Source organism: Haemaphysalis longicornis, unplaced genomic scaffold (genome assembly GCF_048455015.1).
Source record: "Haemaphysalis longicornis isolate Haplotype H1 unplaced genomic scaffold, Haemaphysalis longicornis Haplotype H1 scaffold_55, whole genome shotgun sequence".
In the NCBI taxonomy this organism is placed as follows: Eukaryota; Metazoa; Arthropoda; class Arachnida; order Ixodida; family Ixodidae; genus Haemaphysalis; species Haemaphysalis longicornis.
In genome coordinates, this window is record NW_027526394.1 from 1,090,991 (window position 1) to 1,111,724 (window position 20,734).

A 20,734-nucleotide genomic window follows, 5' to 3' on the forward strand; every position below is an offset into this window, starting at 1 on the left:
CAATGGGTCGAAAAATTAATGTTATCAGAAACTGAACCCCAGACTGAACCCCAGTGTATTTTACTGAACTGACAAAGGGAAAAATGACTTGTGCAGGATGTGTGTTCAGATGTCACTTGGAGCAAAAACAAAAGCCAGAAAGAATTTTTTTTCTCCCCCTTTTGCTCTAGTTTGCAAGAGAACAGTTCACAAAGGAAGATGTCCTGCACCTCATGACGAGAGATGATCTCCGAAGGCTTGGGCTTCGGTATGTGCATGCCCTCGAGTTTTTATTTTTTTGTGCCTCATTTCCGCAATGCTGTCATAATTTCTTCATAAGTTCTTCATTTCCACAGTGCTGTCATAATCTCTTCATAAGTTCTTCACTTCCTCAATGCTGTCATAATTTCTTCATTTCTGCATAAGTTCTTCATTTCCACAATGCTGTCATCTCACGGGCAAGCTACATTTGCTGTTCGCCGAAAGCGCAGAAGAAACAGGCTTGTGTACTACCATGCTTGCGTTAAGGACATAGAAGGGGACTTCCTGAACAAAAAAAAAAAAGTAAAAGATTGCACAAAATTATAAAAAATATCGTTTCACTGTCTGACCCTGCTTTTCTGATAGAGGTGAAAAGCGAAAACGCCTCTGTGCCAAGATTTAGATGCATGTTAAACAGGGCCCTTCACTACGGCGCGTCTTATAGCCTAGGTGTAGCTTTGGCGCATCAAACCTCCAAAATTTAATTTTTTTTTTTCACCATATGATCACATTTACCCATTTTCCGAGTTTTCAAGTGAAAGCTTTCTAAGTGGGACCAAAGGTGTCGGGTCAAAAAACTAATGCACTTCCTCGTAGACCCGTTGGTCGAGAGAAGCTCTGATAAGATCTCTGGACACATGGTGCATGCGTGAAACCGGGCTTCAAAATGGTTACTTGAAAATTGCGATAAAGCAGTGGTTTTAGATAAGACAATACATGCATCAATCATGAAGGAGGAGTACAATAGTGTACCTTTATCTCATAAACCCCATATTGGTATGCACTTAGATCGCTCGTAGATGAGTTTACGTAGTGCGCGAAAAATCGTTGCATGGGTTCGTCCTCCGTTTGCGATTTGGGTCTTTGAATGTTTAACGATCGAGTGGGCGCACTTTCAACGAAAGTTGGACGCACTTTTAGCTTTCGCACTTCTCAACTTTCTTTAAGAAGGGATGATGAATATTTTTCAGAAACTGTTTCTACTGTGTGCAATAAGCCAAATTGCACGGGTTGGCTTAAAGTCTTCTTCATCCCAGGCTTCTCTTTTTCAGGTTAGGACCCGAGCTGCGAATCTGGAAGGCAATACAACACCATCGCGAGGGATTGTCCTGAGGCACGGGGAGCGATAGCAGTGTTCTCCACTGTGGCTGCAGCGTCCGGCACCGGTCACGCGCCAGCGTCCGGCCGACCGCGAACCAGCGTGTTCGGCCGAGGAGGCAGGTCCGGCCGATGCGAGTGATCCGCGAGGAGGAGGTTTGCCTTGAGTGATTAAGCCAGCCCGCACGGGGCAACTGCCTTTCCAACAAGCGAGGAAAGTGTTCGCGTTAATGTTGCAGGGAGTTTTGCTACTAGTGACTAGTTAGGAGAGACCTAGACAAGAACAGATCACGGCCGGAACTTTTGAAGTGTAAAAAAGCAGCTTGAAAGAGAGAGGGAGAGTTGAGCGGTCTTCTCTCGGCTGTGTTTTGCAAATCTTCCTTCTTTGTATGCCATTTTGTATGGTCTCGTAAGTGACTCTGTCCTCTCTTTTTCTGCTTCGTATTGTTTTAGGTCGAGCGCTCGTAACGCAACACAGAATCGTACTACTGGTGGCTAGTTGGGAGGCGTGAGATGAAAACGCATCATGGCTGAAACGTTTAGATTGTGAAAAGTGAGCTTGATAGAGATGATAGAGTGCCTTTTCCTTGCAAGTGTTCCACAAATCCTCCTTTTGTGTTCCATTGTCATGGTCTCGTAAGTTACTTTCTGTGTCCTTTTCCCCCTTTGTATTATTCTCTGTCCTTTTTCTTTGTTGTTGTGTATCGTTCGAGATCTATCCGATTCTTTGGTTTTGTGCTGGTCTGATCAACTCCAGATCCAGATGTGTTTCGTCTTCTCTTTAGCTGTGTCCTTGTCTTAATGTTCGCTAGTACGATGAATTCCTTAGTACCAAGTTAATAAGTTTCTGTGGTAGATTGCTGATGGTCATAACATTCTGTTGCTTTCGCATTATACCGTGAAGCCTTGTTCTTACAAACACTTCTTTAACAAAGCTTTTGGATTAATGAACTTTTCCAAAACTCTGCCCCGACGACCTATGGTCTTAATGCAAAAATATTCCAGTACTTCAAATTTCAGGGGTATACTCTTTAGAGAAACAAGCATCATTCACTTGTTTCTTGCTGTATTAACAATTACTTCCATACTATGAATTCGTATTTCAAGACGTAGCCGTTTGAAAACTAAGCAGTGGCCTCGCAGAAATAGTATGCATCAATCAATCAGGCACATTTGACTTGTTTCTAGTAAATGGGTGCCGGGGGAGATTTTGCTAGCGTTTCATCTTTACTCCTCACCAATACATCACAGATGCAGCCGCAAGGTCAAAGCCAAGCCAAACCAAGCAGCTAAACAGTTGGCCGGTAGCCTCAGGGCGTTTCCCAAACGGTGCAAAACAAGCACCTACCACAAAGTGCATGACGTAATTCAACGTCGCGAATGACTGCATTTTAAGCCTAAGAGCAGCTTAAAACAATACCGAACAAGCACTACTTAATGAAAAGAAAGGGATGCGTACAACTCGTCTAGGAATACGGTTATTACGTAAAAATAGAAGTAGCAAGAATGAAGACAAATTTTACGTGGAAAAGGAGGAAGATGGGGAAGCAGGCGAGTGCACACGGCACAAGGTATCAGCATCATTAATTGCTGTTTCAGAGATAATAAAAAAGCACGGTTGCACTGTCTAGGGTTGTCGGTCCTTGACTTGCAGTAGTTGTCATGACATCTTTGGTGTACTGAATCGGTTCATTGGAATTGGGAAAACATTTTTTACGTAAAAATAGAAGTTACGAGAACAGAGGCAAATTTTCATACGTTTGTGCGCTTGAACCCAGACCATGCGTTTCGTGTTATGGGGATCGAACATTGAGCACTTTCTAGCAGTTTCTCGAGAAAGCACCAGTATTGTTGAGTGCGAATCACTAGCTATATAGTTGGATCTGCACATGAAGTGCCAGTTCTTTCCCGTTCAGGAATCCGAATGTCGCATTGCCGGCCCAGAGCGATAGCTGGGGGCGAGGCGCGGTGTTGAAACAGAGTTTTTCGCCCTAGATTTGGCGGACGTGTGGTTACAGGGGACGAAACTATTTCTGGGCCCAAAACGGGCTTGCGCACATCAGCAAGAGAAACTGACCGACCCCGACTCCACTGAAATTTCTGAAATACGAGGAGTTGTGGTGCTAGGCACGAAATGAGACAGAACCAAAATCTTTCATAAGTATAGAAAAAGGGGTTAAAAAACCTGCGACACTACTGAAAAATCAAGGGGGCAAGAATTTGTGGCTAAACGTGTTGCTATATCTAGTTTTCACAGTAATGATTGGAAGTGACGAAGTTCTTTGGTGGTCCCTTGCTGTTCGTTGTAATGAGATCGTACTGCATCAGGAACGCGGGATAGGCAGGGCTACGTTGGTATGTACAGCCATGCTAGAACGTTTCATTGTTGAGGAGAATAGAAAAGCACCGGGCATCATGCTGTTCATTAGTGTGCAACAGTGGGGGTCAATAGTAACAGCACCTAAAATTAAAAAAACTGAAGATGTGATATCTGTAGAACTGATAATAGTGCCAAATATATAAAGTGCTGTACACATGGGGACGATAGCTGACTTTCTACAACCCTTGTGGTGTGTTTGTCCTGCCATCGTCCTTGTGCGTACTCTGCTGTCAGTATTTGGTGCGAAATACCAACAAGCCCAACAGGTTCTTAGTAATAATGGAGCTTATGTTGAAAAAGAAAAATTAAAAACGTGCCGCAATCGGGGTTAGGCAGTTGTGTTGTGTACGTGAAACGTTCTTTCTTAGCCAACTGGTCCGATCGAGTGGGCCTTTTCTTTTATTCTTTGTGCGCCTTTTTTTTTTTTTCTTCTTCTTTACCCTGCAGCTGTCATCATCGTGATTTCTTTGTGTTAACCTCCTTTCTGCTCGCCTGTCAGCCAATCAGTAGCGAGCCTTTTTCCTCCCCTGGCTTTACCCTTTCAGTGATTCAGATTTCGCTACCGCAAAATTTCGGACAGCTATACTAACAGCCCCTCGCGCTTGAAAATGCAGTGCAGGTTGTAATGTAAATCTCGCCAGTTCAAAATTTTGGGTAATTGCAACCGGATCACATCTTAATCGAATCGTGAAAAAAAATTTTCCTTCACCGATTACATAATTGCATTGCCCATTTTGTTCACGGGTGTTGTACAGTAACACTAGTCTATTCTTGCGTGATTAACACAACCTGGCGCAACATCTTGTGCTCAGAACTTTGCACAACGGGAACTAAAGGTACAAAACTGGAACAACAAAACGGCAACCGACAGGCACTTTGCATAGTAATTGGGCTTGAAAAAGTACGAGAACGAGAACAAAATAAATGCCCCCTGTACCACTGAAGGGTATACCTATGGGGGCACATTTATGCCCTCGTTTTTGCTTGCCCAACACTAAATTAAACTGGACAGATACGAAATATATCTGTTGTTTACTGTTTCAGTGTTTCAGCTTAGGCTGTCCATGGCTGTACAGTGTCTTGCTCCTCGCCGACGCAGTTGTTTGTATGCGCCTTGAATGCAACAGAAAGAGCAGTTAAAGCAGCATCTCTTACTGCTCAATAAATGAGGCATGGGAGGTAAATGATTTCACTTTCAAGATCTCTCTTCGGGTTTGAACATGTGAGTTGAACATGTGAAAGCATTAACCTGTGGTATTTGTATGCTACGGATCATCTGAGCAGTGGTTCTAGCAGCTCAACTAGTGTTCATGCAATCACTCCAGCTGGCCTTATCACTCCATCGCCACACCAGTTTTCACGTTCAAGGTGTAAATAAAACGACAGAAAACGAAAGTGCCGTTGCCACGGTGAAATTACCGTGATTGCTAGCATTTTGCAATGAACTGGTTGTCATTCCACTTGGGGTTTTGTTGTGACACTTGTGTGTCACTCGTGTAGATCTGACACTGAGGCTTCATTTTGCTTTTCTTTTTGTTCCTGCCGTGCTTGGCAATCTGAGAGGCTCGCTTCCATTCAAACTTCACCTTTTCACCCGCACAGAAACTGTCCTATCTGTGCCCCAAAAAGATGTATTGTTGACTCGTATACTTAATGTAAGGTCAACACTCATTTTGCCAACAGGTTATTTTTCGAAGCTGTCAGTCATCATGATGTGTTCTTCAAACGTATGAAAAATTTGGGTGTATTTTTGATCATGCTTCAACAGTAATTGGTACGTCTTCTGCTCGGTTCTGAATGCACACGGTGCGAGCGTTTGCGCCTTCAGTTAAACAAGTTTTTCTCGCTTGTTGATAAGAGCAGTTGCTGCCGCACGTCATTCTGGCTGTGGCTGGATTTTCGTCTAGTGTTGCGGATCGCAGTTGTAGAAAACAGGGTCTTGTCACGTGACAAGGTTGCACCTGCAAGCAGCCTTGCAATCAGTCATATAGGGGCTGCCTGCGTTCCCAAAATACAATGCAACGATGGGTTGACGCCTACCGGCACTTTACAGGCAAACCACGCAAGGTGTAACATAGGCTGAAAGGCAGGCATCGATGGATTTAGGGCTGGGTTGCACCTGAAAAAGCCTAAGAGCGTGTTATGGTAACGGCAGTGCAATGCCCTAATTGTTGGCGCTTTTGAGCGTCCAAATGTCTGTGGCGTGAATGCTGTAATAATGAAATCTGCTGGCCATATATGCACGCTGCTAGAGATGTGGTCGCATGTGTTATAGATAGGTGGGGTTGTTTTCTTGATCATTGTGCTGTTAGTTGCATACACGGATTGAATTGAATTTTGCTGTGCTTTTGCGTGGTGCATTTTTGTACGTGTGTAAATTTTAATGTCAGGCCTTTAACATCAAGCCAAGCCTTTACAAAGTCAAGCCAAAATTTTAAAGTCAGGCCAAACCTTTGTTTTTGTTAAGCTTTTGCAAAGAGAAAATTATGTGTACAACTTGATTACACACTAATCTAGCAGGGTTTTTTTTTTTTTTCCCCGCATAACCAACAAACTTTAGAAACTTGCTAATTGAAATACCTCGATGCTTAGCAGGTAGAGATTGGGGTGAGGGAAATGCTTTTAAAGTGGTGTGCCTACTACCTACTACTATGGAGTACCAACTAGCTCGAACCCTCACGTTGTTAAGTTATACTACCTACTGTACATCGTTTTTTGGTGGTGCTCTGATAGACTGGGCTGAATGGGAAACGGCCGTGCATTGTTTTGTATTGCGGTCTCTTCAGCGTAGGGAACAGTTTTAAGTAGCGACGTGTGAATATTTGATTTCGAAGTTTGAATTGCATTCGAGGCTTTTTTTTTAACGCTTGTTCCGTCTCTTCACTTGAGGTGTGCTGCGAATCGCTGAAAGTGGCCACAAAAACCAACACGGGCGTGAGGATAAGCGGATGTGCTTGTGATATAGCGCATACAGCCACAAGATTTGTGAAAATATGCATACCAGAGTGCCTCTTATCATAACCCGTCTTACATTCATTCTTATTTTTAGTTGCAGTTCGTGTGAACCTATCCAGACTTCTTAGAAGCAAAAAAGAAAACAGCTGAGGATGTGGCGGTTACACATGCGTATAGAGTAAGCCCTTGTTACAGTGACAACCTGAAGACGGTAAACTGGATTCGTTATAAATGATACTTGCCAAAAAGTGGGTCTGATGTGTAGTGGGTACCATTGAAACAATCAAATAAAGCAATATTTGGTATAAAGCAATTTTGTTATAATGAGGGTTTGCTGCATATGTAGTATGCATTCTTAAATTCTAATTGTGTAAAAAACGCTACTCGTTTGGTGACCTCGAGGTGGAAAGTACAAATGCGGAGTGAAAAATTGAAGTCTGGCATAAAATTGCCTTGAATTTGGAATGAAAATTCCTCTGTGTTCAACTTTTTTCGCTACTATTGAGAACTGTCCCAGGGAATTTGATTCGAGCTGAGGTTTCTGAAAGAAAGATACCTGAAAGATACCTGAAAGATTTTCTGCTTGACGCAATAAGTGAAAATGAAGCTTTGGGAAGAGCTAGTTGGTTGTGGTGAGGGCTCTGCTGCCTGCATATTGCAAAGAAATGCACCATCCTTTAAAAAAAAAAAAAAAAGATTGTTTTTTTTTTTTCTGAAGTCTAGTTGGGGATAATAATAGTGATCTTTAGTATTTTCTCAAGGCACTGGATATATGTGCGGGCCAGCCCAAGCCAAAAAAGGCTTGTGGGGTCGTGCCCGGCAGTTGCAAATACAGGAGTTTGCTTTGAATACCTGTGTTTATTTGTCTCTTTCTAGACCTAAGGATCACTAGAATTTTCACTGAAGTTCTGGTTGCTTATCTGCAGTTGCAGTGAGTGATGATTAGAAAGGAAGAAGGTTTGTGAAAGAAAGTCACTGTTCTGATACAAGGTCGTTCTTGTTAATCTGTTGCAAAGGAGATTTTCGTAGATCCGTGGGTGCTTGGATTTCATTGTGTGCCATGTTTCTGTGCCCGCATTATGCTACAAGGCCAAACTTTAGTTCCTGCATTTACTTGTTTATGGTTAACTAAAATTAAAATGGGCGTTATTTCTTTGAAGCCCCTGGAAAGTTGTTGGAGGCAAGGACGCGTCGATTGCAAGCGAGAGGTAGTAGTTGTAGGCACGTAATACATAGCGTTTAGCGGGGTTTATAGTTTACTGCTCAACGACTAATATTTCTGTATGGTGCTTTCTTATTAAAAAAAACAAAGCCAAGCCAAAGCATAATGTGAACATAATCTTCTGCAGTCAGATGGAGATTGGGGCATTCGACTAATATTTCCCAGCTTCTCTTTCAGTGCCCTACAAGTGAAGTACAAAAAAAAAGGAATACTGAGAGAGAGAGAGAGAGAAATCTTAGAACTATTCATTCATTTTCAACATCTTGCGACTTCTGCATCGAGTTCTTGTTTGTGTTCCTGCTGGTGCCCCTCATTAGCTTACGTGACTATGCATGGGGGTGTGTTTGTGTGCATGTACATTGGACATGTGTGTGCATGTGAATTCTTCAATCACCTACGAAAATCTGTACATAGAAGAAAAGAAAAAAAAGCGTAGAATCATTTTTTGTGTCATTTTTGTAACGTGCTTTGTCGTGGACAGTAGGCTGCTACAAACTTTTGTCCGAGCAGCAAAGTATTTTTTTGGACTAGTTGCGTTGCCAGTTGTTTTTTTTTTCTGTGTTGAAGTTTCCTTTTTCATGCATCGTTGTATGTGTACTGTACATATTTTTGCCTCGTGTTCTTTCTTTTTCTTTTTAGACGTAGGTAGGTTCTTTGAGCTTTTTGTGTGGAACTTGGTGACCGTAGGGTTTGCCAGCGTAGTGTGGTGATATTTAGCATTGATTTTTTAACGTTGACTGTCAAAAAACTTGCTGTAGTATGAAATTTGGCAAGTACAGCGGTCAAGCTGAAGACGACGTAAACATTGGAGGCAATTGCCGACAGGTGGACGCAGCTACCTCCAGCAGGTTGTTGAGGCGAAATGTTCATGAAGTGTCGTTACCACATGGGACAGCGAAGCGAGTGAACGTGCATCCTTTTAACATTCGTCCCCTCCTACATTTTGTGCACTGCCTTGTTGTGCCTGTCTGGCACCAAGTTATACTTTCCCTTCCTCAAATAATTTTGCCAACCCCCGACAGCGGTGCAATGTTTTCAAATTTTTTTGTGCCAGTAATCTTTGAGTGCTACAATATACACCGCTGTTCATGTTTCACTCGTCGCTTGTGGCCGTAAGGCGAAATTTTGGAAAGTGCCTCGAGGAAGTGACAGGCCCTAATGTTCTCAAATGCAGGTTCTGCACGTCTCAGCTCGATGATTTAGGAGGGTTGTTAGTTGACCAAGTTTGTGAGCGTATTATTGACAAAGGCAGAAAAGTGACAGACTACAAGTGAAAGTTGGAAGTCTATTTTATTTTCTTCTTTTGTGAGTGTGATGCCTTTTTTGGGGCGGTGTCCATACAGCAGTGTTGTAGTGTGTTGGGACCTTGGTGGTCGTGTCAGAAGGGGTTAGTCGAGCCCTGAAACGGCAATGTAAACCAGAGAGATTCTTAGGGACTGTAAGTAACTATGGCATTGTGTTACTCTGAAACAGGAGATACGTTACCGGCTTTTCCTTTTTTTCTTTTTTCATAAATAGTGCGTGAGGCAACTTAAACTCACCACGCCATTGGCATTACAAGCATGAGAGCACTAACTGTAGCAGGTTTCTTTTTTCTTCTTCTGTTAATGCGCAGTTCAGTTTAAACTTTGGTAACAAAAGGCTTCTTGGTTCTTGACCGAAAATTGTAACACTTGGGCCATTGTTATGAAAATTTGTAGACATGCGCTGCAGCGTAATGATTTCAAGTGTGAAATTAGTTCGTACATCTAACGGCAATCGTCCTCACCAGCCTCGAGACGTCCACTGCAGGACAACGCCATCTCCGCACCTTTCCAACAACTTCAGTCCTGCGTCTTTCAAATTCATTCTTTACCCACAAATGCTCTTATTTTGTCTTTGTTTTCCGTCTTTTCATAGTGCTAATCCCACATCGCTGTATCTGTCAAGCCATGGACGTGGAAAATTTTTGAAAACAAGCTGGAGGCTTTAGTGACCCTAATTGCATGTATAATTAAATCTAATTCCTACATGTACAAACTGAATTCATATTTGAGGTCAGTGTATAAAACACATTGTTCTAAGATACTTACCTCTCCTGGTCGGAGATCAGTGCCCTCTTTGTAAAGAGTCGGTTCCTTGTTTTAGAAATGCACTAGAGCTACTGGTCTTACTAATGCTTCGACGTGCACACTAGCTTGAGTTAGTGTGGTGCATTAAAGCCCCTGCCTGACATGACATTGGTTGCATATTGAAGCCGATAATATTTCAATATATATATATATATATATCTATATATATATATATATTTTCGTTACTTTGCTAAACACCTGAAACCAGTGTACTAATGTGCACATGTGCAGTACATTTTCAAGTTTTGTTATATTGCAGTTTTTAGCAGAGTACTGAAATATATATATATATATATATATATATATTATATCTTTACTCTGCTAAAAAACCAGCCAGTGTACTAATGTGTGCGCATGTTCAGTACAATTCTGTTATATTGCAGGTGGTTGTTAATGTTGTAACACTGCAAACAGAAAACCGTCTTGTTTCTGCGGCATAATACAGGGGCATTTGTTCAGGATGCATATGTTTTTAAACCTCTGTGCAATACACTACTTGTTGACTAATGTTAGTGTTGGGTATGTTTCTTGTTATGCCAAGTTGTTGCCACGCACATCGTCGTTGATGCATTCTAGGTTAGTAGCTCGAGTTTTTGCCACTGTTAAATATGGTGTGGATACAAAATCTTCACTGACATTTGCTGTAGAAGTTGTAATAAACACAGGACTGTTCTGAGGAAATGTGAACAATTTAATTATGTTACTAGCATTCTTCCTGCAACTGCCATCTGGTTTCGGCGTTTCACTACCTATGTATGTATAGTCAAGAAGGGACAGACACATTAGCGTTTGCGACGTATGCCAGAAAAACTGCATGGAACGTGTAGAGGCTGTACTACTTTTTATTGCAATGTCCTGTCTCTCTCCATTGGTGAAATGCAATGGCAAGGGTGAAGCACTTGGAATGCTTCAGCCATTCAATCTGTTTTGAAAATTGTGGTGTGCTTTTGAAAATGAGAAATAAAGCTTTTCTGTTGTAAATTTCCGTGATATGCCGTGTATTATTTTTTTCTCGTTAGTTCTGGTGGTGAATTCACAAACCTTGTGGCTTAGACGGAATGATGATCAAAAGATTTAACTTTTGCTTCAAGGTGAACATTGAAGGCGCAGCAGCAGAATACTTGTCATACTACCGAAAGCGGTAGCATTTCGGCTGGCGTACCCGCAAATTTTCCCGCCATTTTTTCGTGTGGCTACCATGGTTGCCAGACCAGGACTGTCCTCCCCTTTACGGACTGCCTTTACGGGCCTCATACGTTTGTAGTACCTCCCCCAGGGGTGAAGCGAAAAAAAAAATGAACCTGGGCCCGAGCCGCGGCGCGAGCGCGCAGGGGTTTGTAACCAGAGCGGGCTGACAGATCCGCGGCCTTTACGGGCCCCAGTACATTTGTAATACCTCCCGTGGGGACGAAGCGAAAAAATAACAAACCCGGGCTTGAGCCCGACCGCGCAGGGGTTTGTAACCAGAGCGGGCTGACAGATCCGAGGCCTTTACCGGCCCCAATACTGTTGTAGTACCCGCGAATGTATGATGCGAGCTAATCAACAGAGGGCACTCCTGGTCTGGCAACCATTGTAGCCCCGCGAAAAAATGGCGGGAAAATTTGCGGGTACGCCAGACGAAATGCTACCCCAAGAATGCACTCTTGAAACTCATTGACGATGCTTTTGTTCACGCCAGGCCATAAACTAGATGCTACGTTATAGGTGCCTGGTGACCACAACTGCAAGCCGTTATTTTTTTCCTAACCCTTTCGGCCCTGATGTCACTTGACAACACTACAGAATATATGCGCTCGCACCTCGAGAACAAAACTAAAACTGCTAGTTTTGTGGGGAAGAGTTCTTCAAGGATGCTCCTTGTGATAGGCATCATCATTCTTGTGGTTCCCACCTCCTCGCGGGAACCCCTGTGTAGATGCGACGCATAGGGGGTTCACGTTGCAGCGTTGGACAGCGGAGGAATGGCGCTGGAACGATGGGGCGGAGCGGTGCCCATAACGGTGAGGGGACGCGCCGGTGCCAGTGCGTCTGCCGCGGCTATGACGCAACATAATCCACTTTAACCAAATCCAATGCCCCTCGCGAGAGAGTGTTCGCTATCAGAGGAGAGGGGGTGAGCGGCGGAGAGCTCAGCTGGCGCGGCGAGGAGAATGGGGGAGGGGCGGACGCCGGATGCAGGGACAAGGCGAGTGAATGAGATGCAGTCGCATCTAAAATGAAGCTCGAGTGGAAAGAAGGTATGACGACAGAGCAGGTAAGAAACTCGAAGTCCTGGTTTGTCAAAATGTCCATAAAATCGTGAATTCTTGCACTACCAGCTTTTTTTTTGTATGCAAGCTGTGTCGTAGCTTTTAGGGAAACGATGAAAATTTTTTTCATAAAAAAAGAATTTGTTCCTTGACGACGCAATTATTTTAAATGTCTGCAAATGTACAATTTTTTTGTTTCTAAGCTTATGGCATGTTAAACTTTACAATACAAAATCATTTTGCTTGAAGTAAAAATTCTTGTGCCGAAAGGGGACTAGAATTTAGCCATTTGATAGATGTTGATGAACACTGCTGCATTAGTGAACTGCAATAGTATACTGCTACTGAATCGACAAAAATTCCGGTGGTCAATCTGCGTGGGCAGATTAATGGAGCTGACTGACTTTTTCATCCTTTGTAGTATATTATCCTCCACCATCTATAGAATGGGCTGCACTGAGCATTTCTTAAGGAACAATAAGAGCAACGGGAATGCGCGCTCAAAACTAGCCAGTTCTGAGAATGTCCTGAGGCCGGAAAATCGGATTTTTTTAAGGCGAAGCTTTATATGACTAGGCGAAAGGAAAATACGGTAGGCCTGCGGACGCGGAAAACTCCTGCCCGGAAACCCAATCAGCATGGGTGAAAAAAGCACACTGGAAATAAGTCCCATGAAACAAGTCTTGAAGACGTCTTGAAACAGCTTGAAACACCTCGAAACAGCTACTTCTACGCGAAGAAGTCTTGTAAATGTATACTGCAAGCAGTGTCAAGAAGTTTTCTAGGAAACGTTTTCGAGATGCCTTGGTGAGAACAAAAGACTTGATAGTCTAAACCACGGAGCTAAGACGTCTTGATGACGCCTCAAAACACCTCACTTGGAATTTTAATTTTGCTCTACACAATACATTTGCATACCTCTAGTGTAAGCACTTTATTAAAATTTCCTTTAAAAATGTGTTTCTTGCGCACGTGCAGCGTGGTATACGGGCACCAAACCCTTGACACGCCTGTAAACCCCGAATTCATAGATGTATCTTCTAAACTTAAACCGAGCTAAACTTGCCGCCGTCTAAGTCGGCTTCCCTCATTTCATACACCCAACGCGCCTTCAAGCCGTACTTCAACCGTACTTCGACTAATATTTGTCGGCCGAAATTGAAGTCTGCTTCGTAACTAGCTTGAAAGCAACTTCGTCATTTCGTTATTCCAACATGGCGCCTCGGCATCGGTAGCGGCGCGACGTTGCGCGACGGATCGCCGGCTTCGCGGCAGTCTGTCGTGCCGCTGATCTTGCGTTTGGTGATGCATTTACAACAACGAAAACCGAAAATTTTACAGTAATCAAGTGATCGCCAAAGCCCGTGTACGATGACAGCCGGGGACTGATACTGCCTACACTGCAACAGCTGATGATGGCCCTCCGTTTTTACCAAGTCTTACGGCTCCGGCTTCTTTCTAGTGGTGACGGAAGACTATATAGTGAAGGTCTCTCAGCCTACTGTGTGCTGCACCGTAAGGAGGGTGATGGAGCTGCTCGGGAAAAGCCACTGTTTGAGCGGCTAGTGCACTTCCAGGACGATTCAAGGTAGTGCTGCAAGGGGTATTATTGCAATTCATGATATTCCGGTTACTGATATAAGCCAACTAGCTTTTGCGCTTTGCTATATCCCTTGAACTTGTCACCGAGTACACCTTGTCGCATATCTCGCCAAAGTGGCTTCATGTGGTTACTTTGAACATTTTCTGGTCTTATTTTTTCTCTCTATGTTGCAACATTGCGTGTTCGTTAAAGGCCCGTTCACACTGCGACGAAAGCGACGTGAATTCTGTCGCTTTGTCGCGCGACGACAAGAATTGGTCCCGACCATTCGCCAAAAACGGTCGTCGCGCGACAAAGCGACGGAATTCCCGTCGCTTTCGCTCGCTTTCGTCGCTAGTGTGAACGGGCCTCACTGCTTTTGGTCTACACAGTGAATTCAGTGGAAAAAATGTGCAGGTATTGCACCAGATAAGATGAATACAACATACATATTTTTTGTTTTAAAGGACTGGCCTTCAGTGACACCCAGCTCTATTCTGGCTCCAAAGATGGTCTAACACACACAAAGAGTTATTGCAGCTCCAATTTTTTTACTTCACATTAATTTCTGAGGTAATCAAACAGCGTAGTCAGTGTGTTAACTGCATGCTAGCATTCAGGCAGCACAATCGAATAGAAAGTAGGGCCATGTTTATTGATGATGGCTTTTGTCGACCGTGTACTACACTACTGGTCTAGTCCCAGCAACGCCACAGGTGCACGCAGTGCGAGTTTCTCGCGAGTCTCCACTTGGCCAAAGTGAGTGCGCCGGGGACGCCGGGCGGTCGCCGCGATGCACGCACGCACGAGCGGTCGGCATCTTTGTTTTTTTAACTACCGCACGGTCGCCGTATGCTTCGCTTGACTAACACGCGTCTGAGTCGCTGGGCGGTCGTCGGGGGCACGCACACACGAGCGCTCGGAATTTTCTTGGTTTTTGTTAACTGTGGGGCGGTATTCGCAAGGCCAGCGCTCACGTGCTTGCGCTCGGATATTTCTAGGTATTTTTAACTGCGGACATGAAAAATTATGATTAGCTAAACAGACTCGCTGTTCAAAGAATAAAAACTACGTAAAAAACTACGTTAGCATGTGTAGCGATGCAGCCACGCCGGAGATCCACTTTCGCAGGAACGGGACGGCGCCTCCCCTTTCTTGTCGCAGTCTTCTTGACAGGTAATGGGTAGTTTTCCTTGCGTCAAAGTATTGGAGAAAACCATAGCCGGTAATTTCTCTAATGTCTATTGCACTGTTGCTGGGGCGAGTGGGAAGTATTCTTTGCTTGCTCTGTTTTATGACATTGCGCCGCATTTGCAACCTATACGAATTTGCGATTTTAGTTCGCGTTGGAAGTGTTTTCGTGCAATTCGGTTAGTTTGGGGCTTGTACGTTTGTCGTTACGCTTTCGTATAGTTAACGCATGCCGATGTCTCTTATTACTCTGTGCAGTGAATGTTTACCATGCCGATTTGGCGGCGCCGTATTCTTGAACCGTTGAGCGCGTATACTGCAATTTCGAGCTTTTGCACACTGTTTGCACTCTTTTGTCACAATGATCAACCCCGAAGTGCCATGATATTTTATCGCCTCAAGGCGCCGCTCTCGGGAAAGGAAATTTTATTAAGTGGCCCGTAAACACATTATTCACGAAAACGTTTTAGCCACAGCATCGCGAAATTTCTCTCTGATAAACGATATCGGACATTCTAGCGCGCAAGCCCTGTAATGTAGCGCAAGCAGGGGAAGATGAAGATGAAGGAGGTGAGACGCCATTTTAAGGAGGTAAGTGCTGCGCAGGTGCGTAGTTTATTTTTCTTTCAATCTGACAATTAGTGAAAGCTACTTCTTGGCTCTAAATGGGAGTGAACGAGCGCTTGGCCACCAGAGGTGATAAAAATGGCAAGGGTTTAACAACAAAGTTGGGCGAAAGCAAAAGCTATGCATTTGCTTGAGATTTCGCAGCATGCTGTTTCTATAGCTGTGTCTACAGAATGATTGGTTTCAGCCTTTCGCTTGCTCAGAAGAACACGCCCAGAGAGCCCTGCCGGAGCGCCATCGATGGCAAAACAGAGGGTCCGAGTGGCGGCGAAGCGGCCGTTAATTCTTCGCCTAGCCACGTGGTTCGCTTGGGTTGAAACGCAAACACAGCCAGCTAAGCCGGCGCTGAGCGATCAAGCGCAGGCGAAGCAGTCGTTTCACCCTCTTTTAATTAGCCACGTGGCACCGCAGCGGAAAGGCTCCGGGTGAGCGAAGCGAAGGCCCAGCTTGCTCGCCGGCACCTGAAGGTCGCTTATGACGCGATGAATGACCTTGAAAGATGTAGCGTATTAGAGCTTTCGTTTTAAAATCAAGTCGGCCCAAAAATAAACCAATAAAAAAGATCTCTCCCGTTTGATTTGCAGGGAGCCACCATATCTGGTGATGGCGTTCTGGGTTCTCGAAAGCATTCCGGTACATTCAGAAGTGTCACACTGGTATTGCAATTGCAAAATTCTTTCATTACAGTTGTCTGAGACCTGGAATTCGTTCATTAGTTATCTTACTGAAAAAGCGCTGCCATTTGTCGACATGCTTGATTTAACGGTTCAATTACGGAACTGAGAAACAGAGCGTATGGAGCACAAATTGAGATACACCACTGTGGTGCGTTACACTTACTTTATGTGATGTCTATTCCGCAACAATCTACCTACCTATCCTCCCGTTTAGGAGTAGTGCCACCATTCAAAAATTTATACGCTCTTTCTTGTTGCCACCATCGCGTCACTGTGTTTCCCAGCCTAATCATTGTTTGTTGACGTGCTGTTTCTCTAATGTTTTTACCCTGTTTAACCGCAACGATTTCTGACACGAACGATGCACGGGATTTCTTATTAGTGATCGACGGGCCCCATCGGCAGCGAAGAGCATGGACTCCCCTCGCGCGACAGCCCACCGCGTCCCAACCAAGGCGACGTTTTCAAAGCGAACTGGGTCTCCACGAACTGAGTACACACGCTCACCAGGAAGCGGAGACTCTGCGGCTTCTTATCGGCGATGTCACACGCCTTCGTTGCTGACGTTGTCAGAAGGTGGGTCGAATTACAAAGATAGGTTTATTATTATCTTCTATTGGCCCTTGAACGGACTGTAGAACTCTCAAGCTCACCGGGCACATTTGCTGGAACAAATTTGCTAGGTAATAGTAAGGGGCGAATGTTGAAGTAAGACAAATGGTGGTTCTGCAGAGAAGCATCATTTTATTGCCAAATCTAGTCACTTATTGGGGATATCATTCGCTGATGTGGTGGCCAACCCATTCTTCCCCAGCGTCATTCTCTCTGTACTACTGGGAGAGTAGTGAAGGGATAAACTTCTATAGCCATCGGGCTCCCAAGCTCGGAGTGAAATGTTTTAATGTGAAAACATAACTGGCTCATGGAGCAACAAACCCGGTTTGCCAGACACTCGGCAGGTAGATTCCCATTGCATCGCACAATGGCGGCTCATAAATTTCGAATGGCGGCCAAAAAATAGCGATTTGCTGCGTACACTCGCCGGTGTACGCGCCGCGATGACGTTAGGCCTAACGCTTCGGTTTGATGTCTAACGTCGTCAACCGTTACCCGCGGCTTAAAGTACAATTAGTCTGACGTGGCATGGCACGTCGTTAGGTTGATTCGCAGCAGAGGGACGTTGCGACGTTGGTATGCGATGTCCTGACATTAGGCCTAACGTCAGCCGGTACCCAGTGAAAAGAGTTATAATTGTTCTCACTGTACTTTGATATGACGTCGTCAGCCGGTACCCACTGAAAAAATGGCACTCGTTGTTCTTATTTTACTTTCATCTGCGGGTACCGATTGACGTTGCAACACCTCAAAGCGCAGGGTTAAGCCCGTGTACACTGTGCGAATTTACCTGCCAAATAGGAGCTGCAGCGCGGCTCGTTTATATACGATATATTTTCGTACGTCAAACGATCTATTTTCGATGCTGCCGAAGCCACGAAGATTGGCCGGTTTGCCGCACGACCGGCGCCGCGAAGCTGCGAATTCCCAGGTAAATTCGCACCATGTATAGAACGGGCTTCAAGCCTATCTACTAATCTTGAGCGCATGCTTGGCAGTTTCCGCTGTTAGTCTAGCAAAGTGGTGCACACCCATAAAGCAGCCCATACATACTCTTGCAAGTATAGTAGTCAATGATGTGAATGATAACGAGAAGAGACGTTCGGGATTTTGTCAATTTAAATTATTCGCCTATTCAAAGTCAGCGCTTTTTGTGGTACCCTGCAGCTCTCACTCATCGTTTTTTTATTGTTAGTTGGCAAGTATGGGCTGATTATATTCGTACTGTACTATAGGGGTTTTTGGATCTGAGCGCTTCGGCGATTTACCACCAGGGGGCCACGCCGAAGTTATAAAAGCTGACGCCAGTTTGAATGAACCCTCTTTTCGGATTTACCCGTTCAAAGTGAGCGCACATCTCTCTGAATGGAATAAACCTGAAGGGCTCTCTGTTGAGCCCTTCAGGGCCTTCGCTGTCGCTACACCGGCGACACTACACATGCGTTTGCTGCTTCTCGCTCATGGTTCAACCACTCACGCGGGGAATGACGGTGCTCTCTCTGCTATGGATCTTTCTTTGTCAAGTTTGTATGTGATCTCGCACACAGTCCCTGAAGATTTCGCGTAGATTCCAGTCGACAAGCAAAAGTCTGCAATAAACAACGTATATATATATATATATATATATCTGTCGTCTCAATCTATCTCCCAAAGCCACACCCCGTTAATTTCTTTTTTTTTTTCATTCTCGGCTAGGGTCAGCACAACCGGAGGCCACTTCCCCTTTCTCTACGCCTGTGGGCACCCCAACGCCATCACCTACCGAGTACACCGTAGGGTTCTACATGCCTGGCATGGACGACTATCCGTTCGGGCTGGAACCTGAATTCCCGCCGCCCGACCCGAACGTCACCATAGCACGGCCAGTAAGGAACATGGGTTCTTGTGTGATTTCTTTATTGCGGTGTTTTGCAGGTGTGTCGCACGTTAATAATAAAATTGGGGTTATCAACCCTTCGCACGGGCTCAAAACAAAAGGTTATCGAGCTAACAAAACTTCATGAACCAGTTGGTTCATGACTGTGGTAAATAGCCCAGCTTCACTGACTTGATTTTGATTATGAGGTTTCACGCGCCGACGCTATACGGGCGATGACGCGCGCCGCAGTGGACTCTGGATTTATTTGACCAAATGGGGATCTTTAACGCACGCCGAAATCTCGAACACTTGGGCGTCTTCGCTTTTCGACTCCATCAGAAAAACGGTCGCCGCGGCCGGGTATCGAACCCGCGTCTCTGGGCTCATCAGCACAACGCTTTAGGCAGTGAGCCACCGCAGCGCGTAGCTTCACTGACGTAACGCCGCGAACGCTGACGTTAACGGCGAAGCTGCCTGGCATTTCCTGACGCAAGGTTAAGCTTCACAGAACTTCTCAAAGCCAGCAGATCGATTCCCGTTGGCGCTCCCGTTCGCGCTGCCTTTCTTTTCCCGGAGAGCGTGCGACTTTTCCCATTTTCCGTACATTTCAGAAACGACCGCCAAGCGCACTCCGCGCTCCTCTGAACCATTTGTTGGGTGCGCGCTCTCCGATTGGCCGTCTCCTCTCCTCCTCTCCGTGACCCCGGCCATTTGCCTCCGGCGCGTGCTCTCACCCGCGCCTTGGCTCCGTCCACCTGCGGTTGACGTCTACTCTCCTTCGCCGCACTACGCTGACATACACTTGGCGCTTGCTCTCCTTCCGCCCACTACGCTGCACGTGTGCACGATGCTTTCTCACCCCCTCGCTAGTCTATGCCATCTCCACATCGTTGCGTCCGCGTTACCACGCCTCGTCCCATGCAAGCCTAGACCAAGAAAAGCTTCGCTGTTAAAAGGCGCTAAGCAGACCAGGGCGGAGACAGAAACAAACGACATTTGACGTCTGTATATGTAGTTTCTTTCTGTCTTCATCCTCGTCTGCTCAGCACCGCATTATTTCTATTATCGCGCGGTTTATTCGCTTCGGTCGAGGTGTACTACTGAAGTGGTGACAGTCGTCGCTGGTAGCAAGCGGGATAACAAGCAGGAAGATAATGTCCTCGCTTTGTTCGTACGCCGGATTCCCTGCCATCTATCGTTTTAGGAGAGAACCATGCTATTGGCTGTCTTATTTGGGTAGTCGCATTTCAGCGGTGGGAGGCCGTGCGCACATCGGCATGATTGGAGAACACGGCTATCACAAGGCTAGTACCATTAAGATTGGTAGATTCTCAGTGAATGGTCGTGAAGCGACAGCCTGCACTGCGACCTCTTGATTGCAGGTGTGCCAGAGATTGCAGGGGAGGGTTTCAATGTTTTTTATCCAAAGGCACTTGTAGTAAAATTGTTAATAACGCGGTCATACAAGGATTTATGTAGTTGTAAAGTCTACTGCAGCGTGCCACCCAAATGATGGGATATTGGTAAATATTTCGTATGCGTGTTTCACCTCGGAAGGAAATGACGGCGATACATTGGCGAGCAGGTCACATGTGTTGAAGTTAACCCCGTGTTTTTAAAGACGATAGTCTTTCTTGGGCTACTTAAATGCAGAAATTTTGGTCTGTCTCTCTGTCTGTCTGTCGGCCTGTCTGTCTGTCTGTGACTCGATTCAGCTACCCGGCGAAAGTGAAACAGAAGCTGCGCAATAGTCTTATATACTCACAGCCAAATCCAAAAGTGTATGTCCGGTGTCAATGTTCATACTGTCAGCATTGTTGAACAAAAACAAGAAATTACGCAAACATGAGGCAGGAAATCAACCCACGAGTGATGTTTTCAGTGTTTCTTTATTAAAAAATTTACGGATGCTTGGTTTTTGCGATA

At 45.0% G+C, this 20,734-nt stretch overlaps 1 protein-coding gene across 9 annotated transcripts in view; it reads left to right on the top strand.

Annotated features, from left to right (window-relative positions):
* Positions 1-10,996, top strand: part of LOC144140901 (mitogen-activated protein kinase kinase kinase 15-like) — a 65,229-nt gene extending 54,233 nt beyond the window's left edge. For all 9 annotated transcript variants that reach the window (XM_077672393.1, XM_077672395.1, XM_077672394.1 and 6 more), the window contains 2 exons: positions 171-247; positions 1,293-10,996. In XM_077672393.1, the coding sequence (XP_077528519.1) occupies positions 171-247; positions 1,293-1,353 (138 nt within the window). In that variant the 3' untranslated portion in view covers positions 1,354-10,996. The remainder of the gene's footprint in view (positions 1-170; positions 248-1,292) is intronic.
* Positions 10,997-20,734: the final 9,738 nt, after the last annotated feature.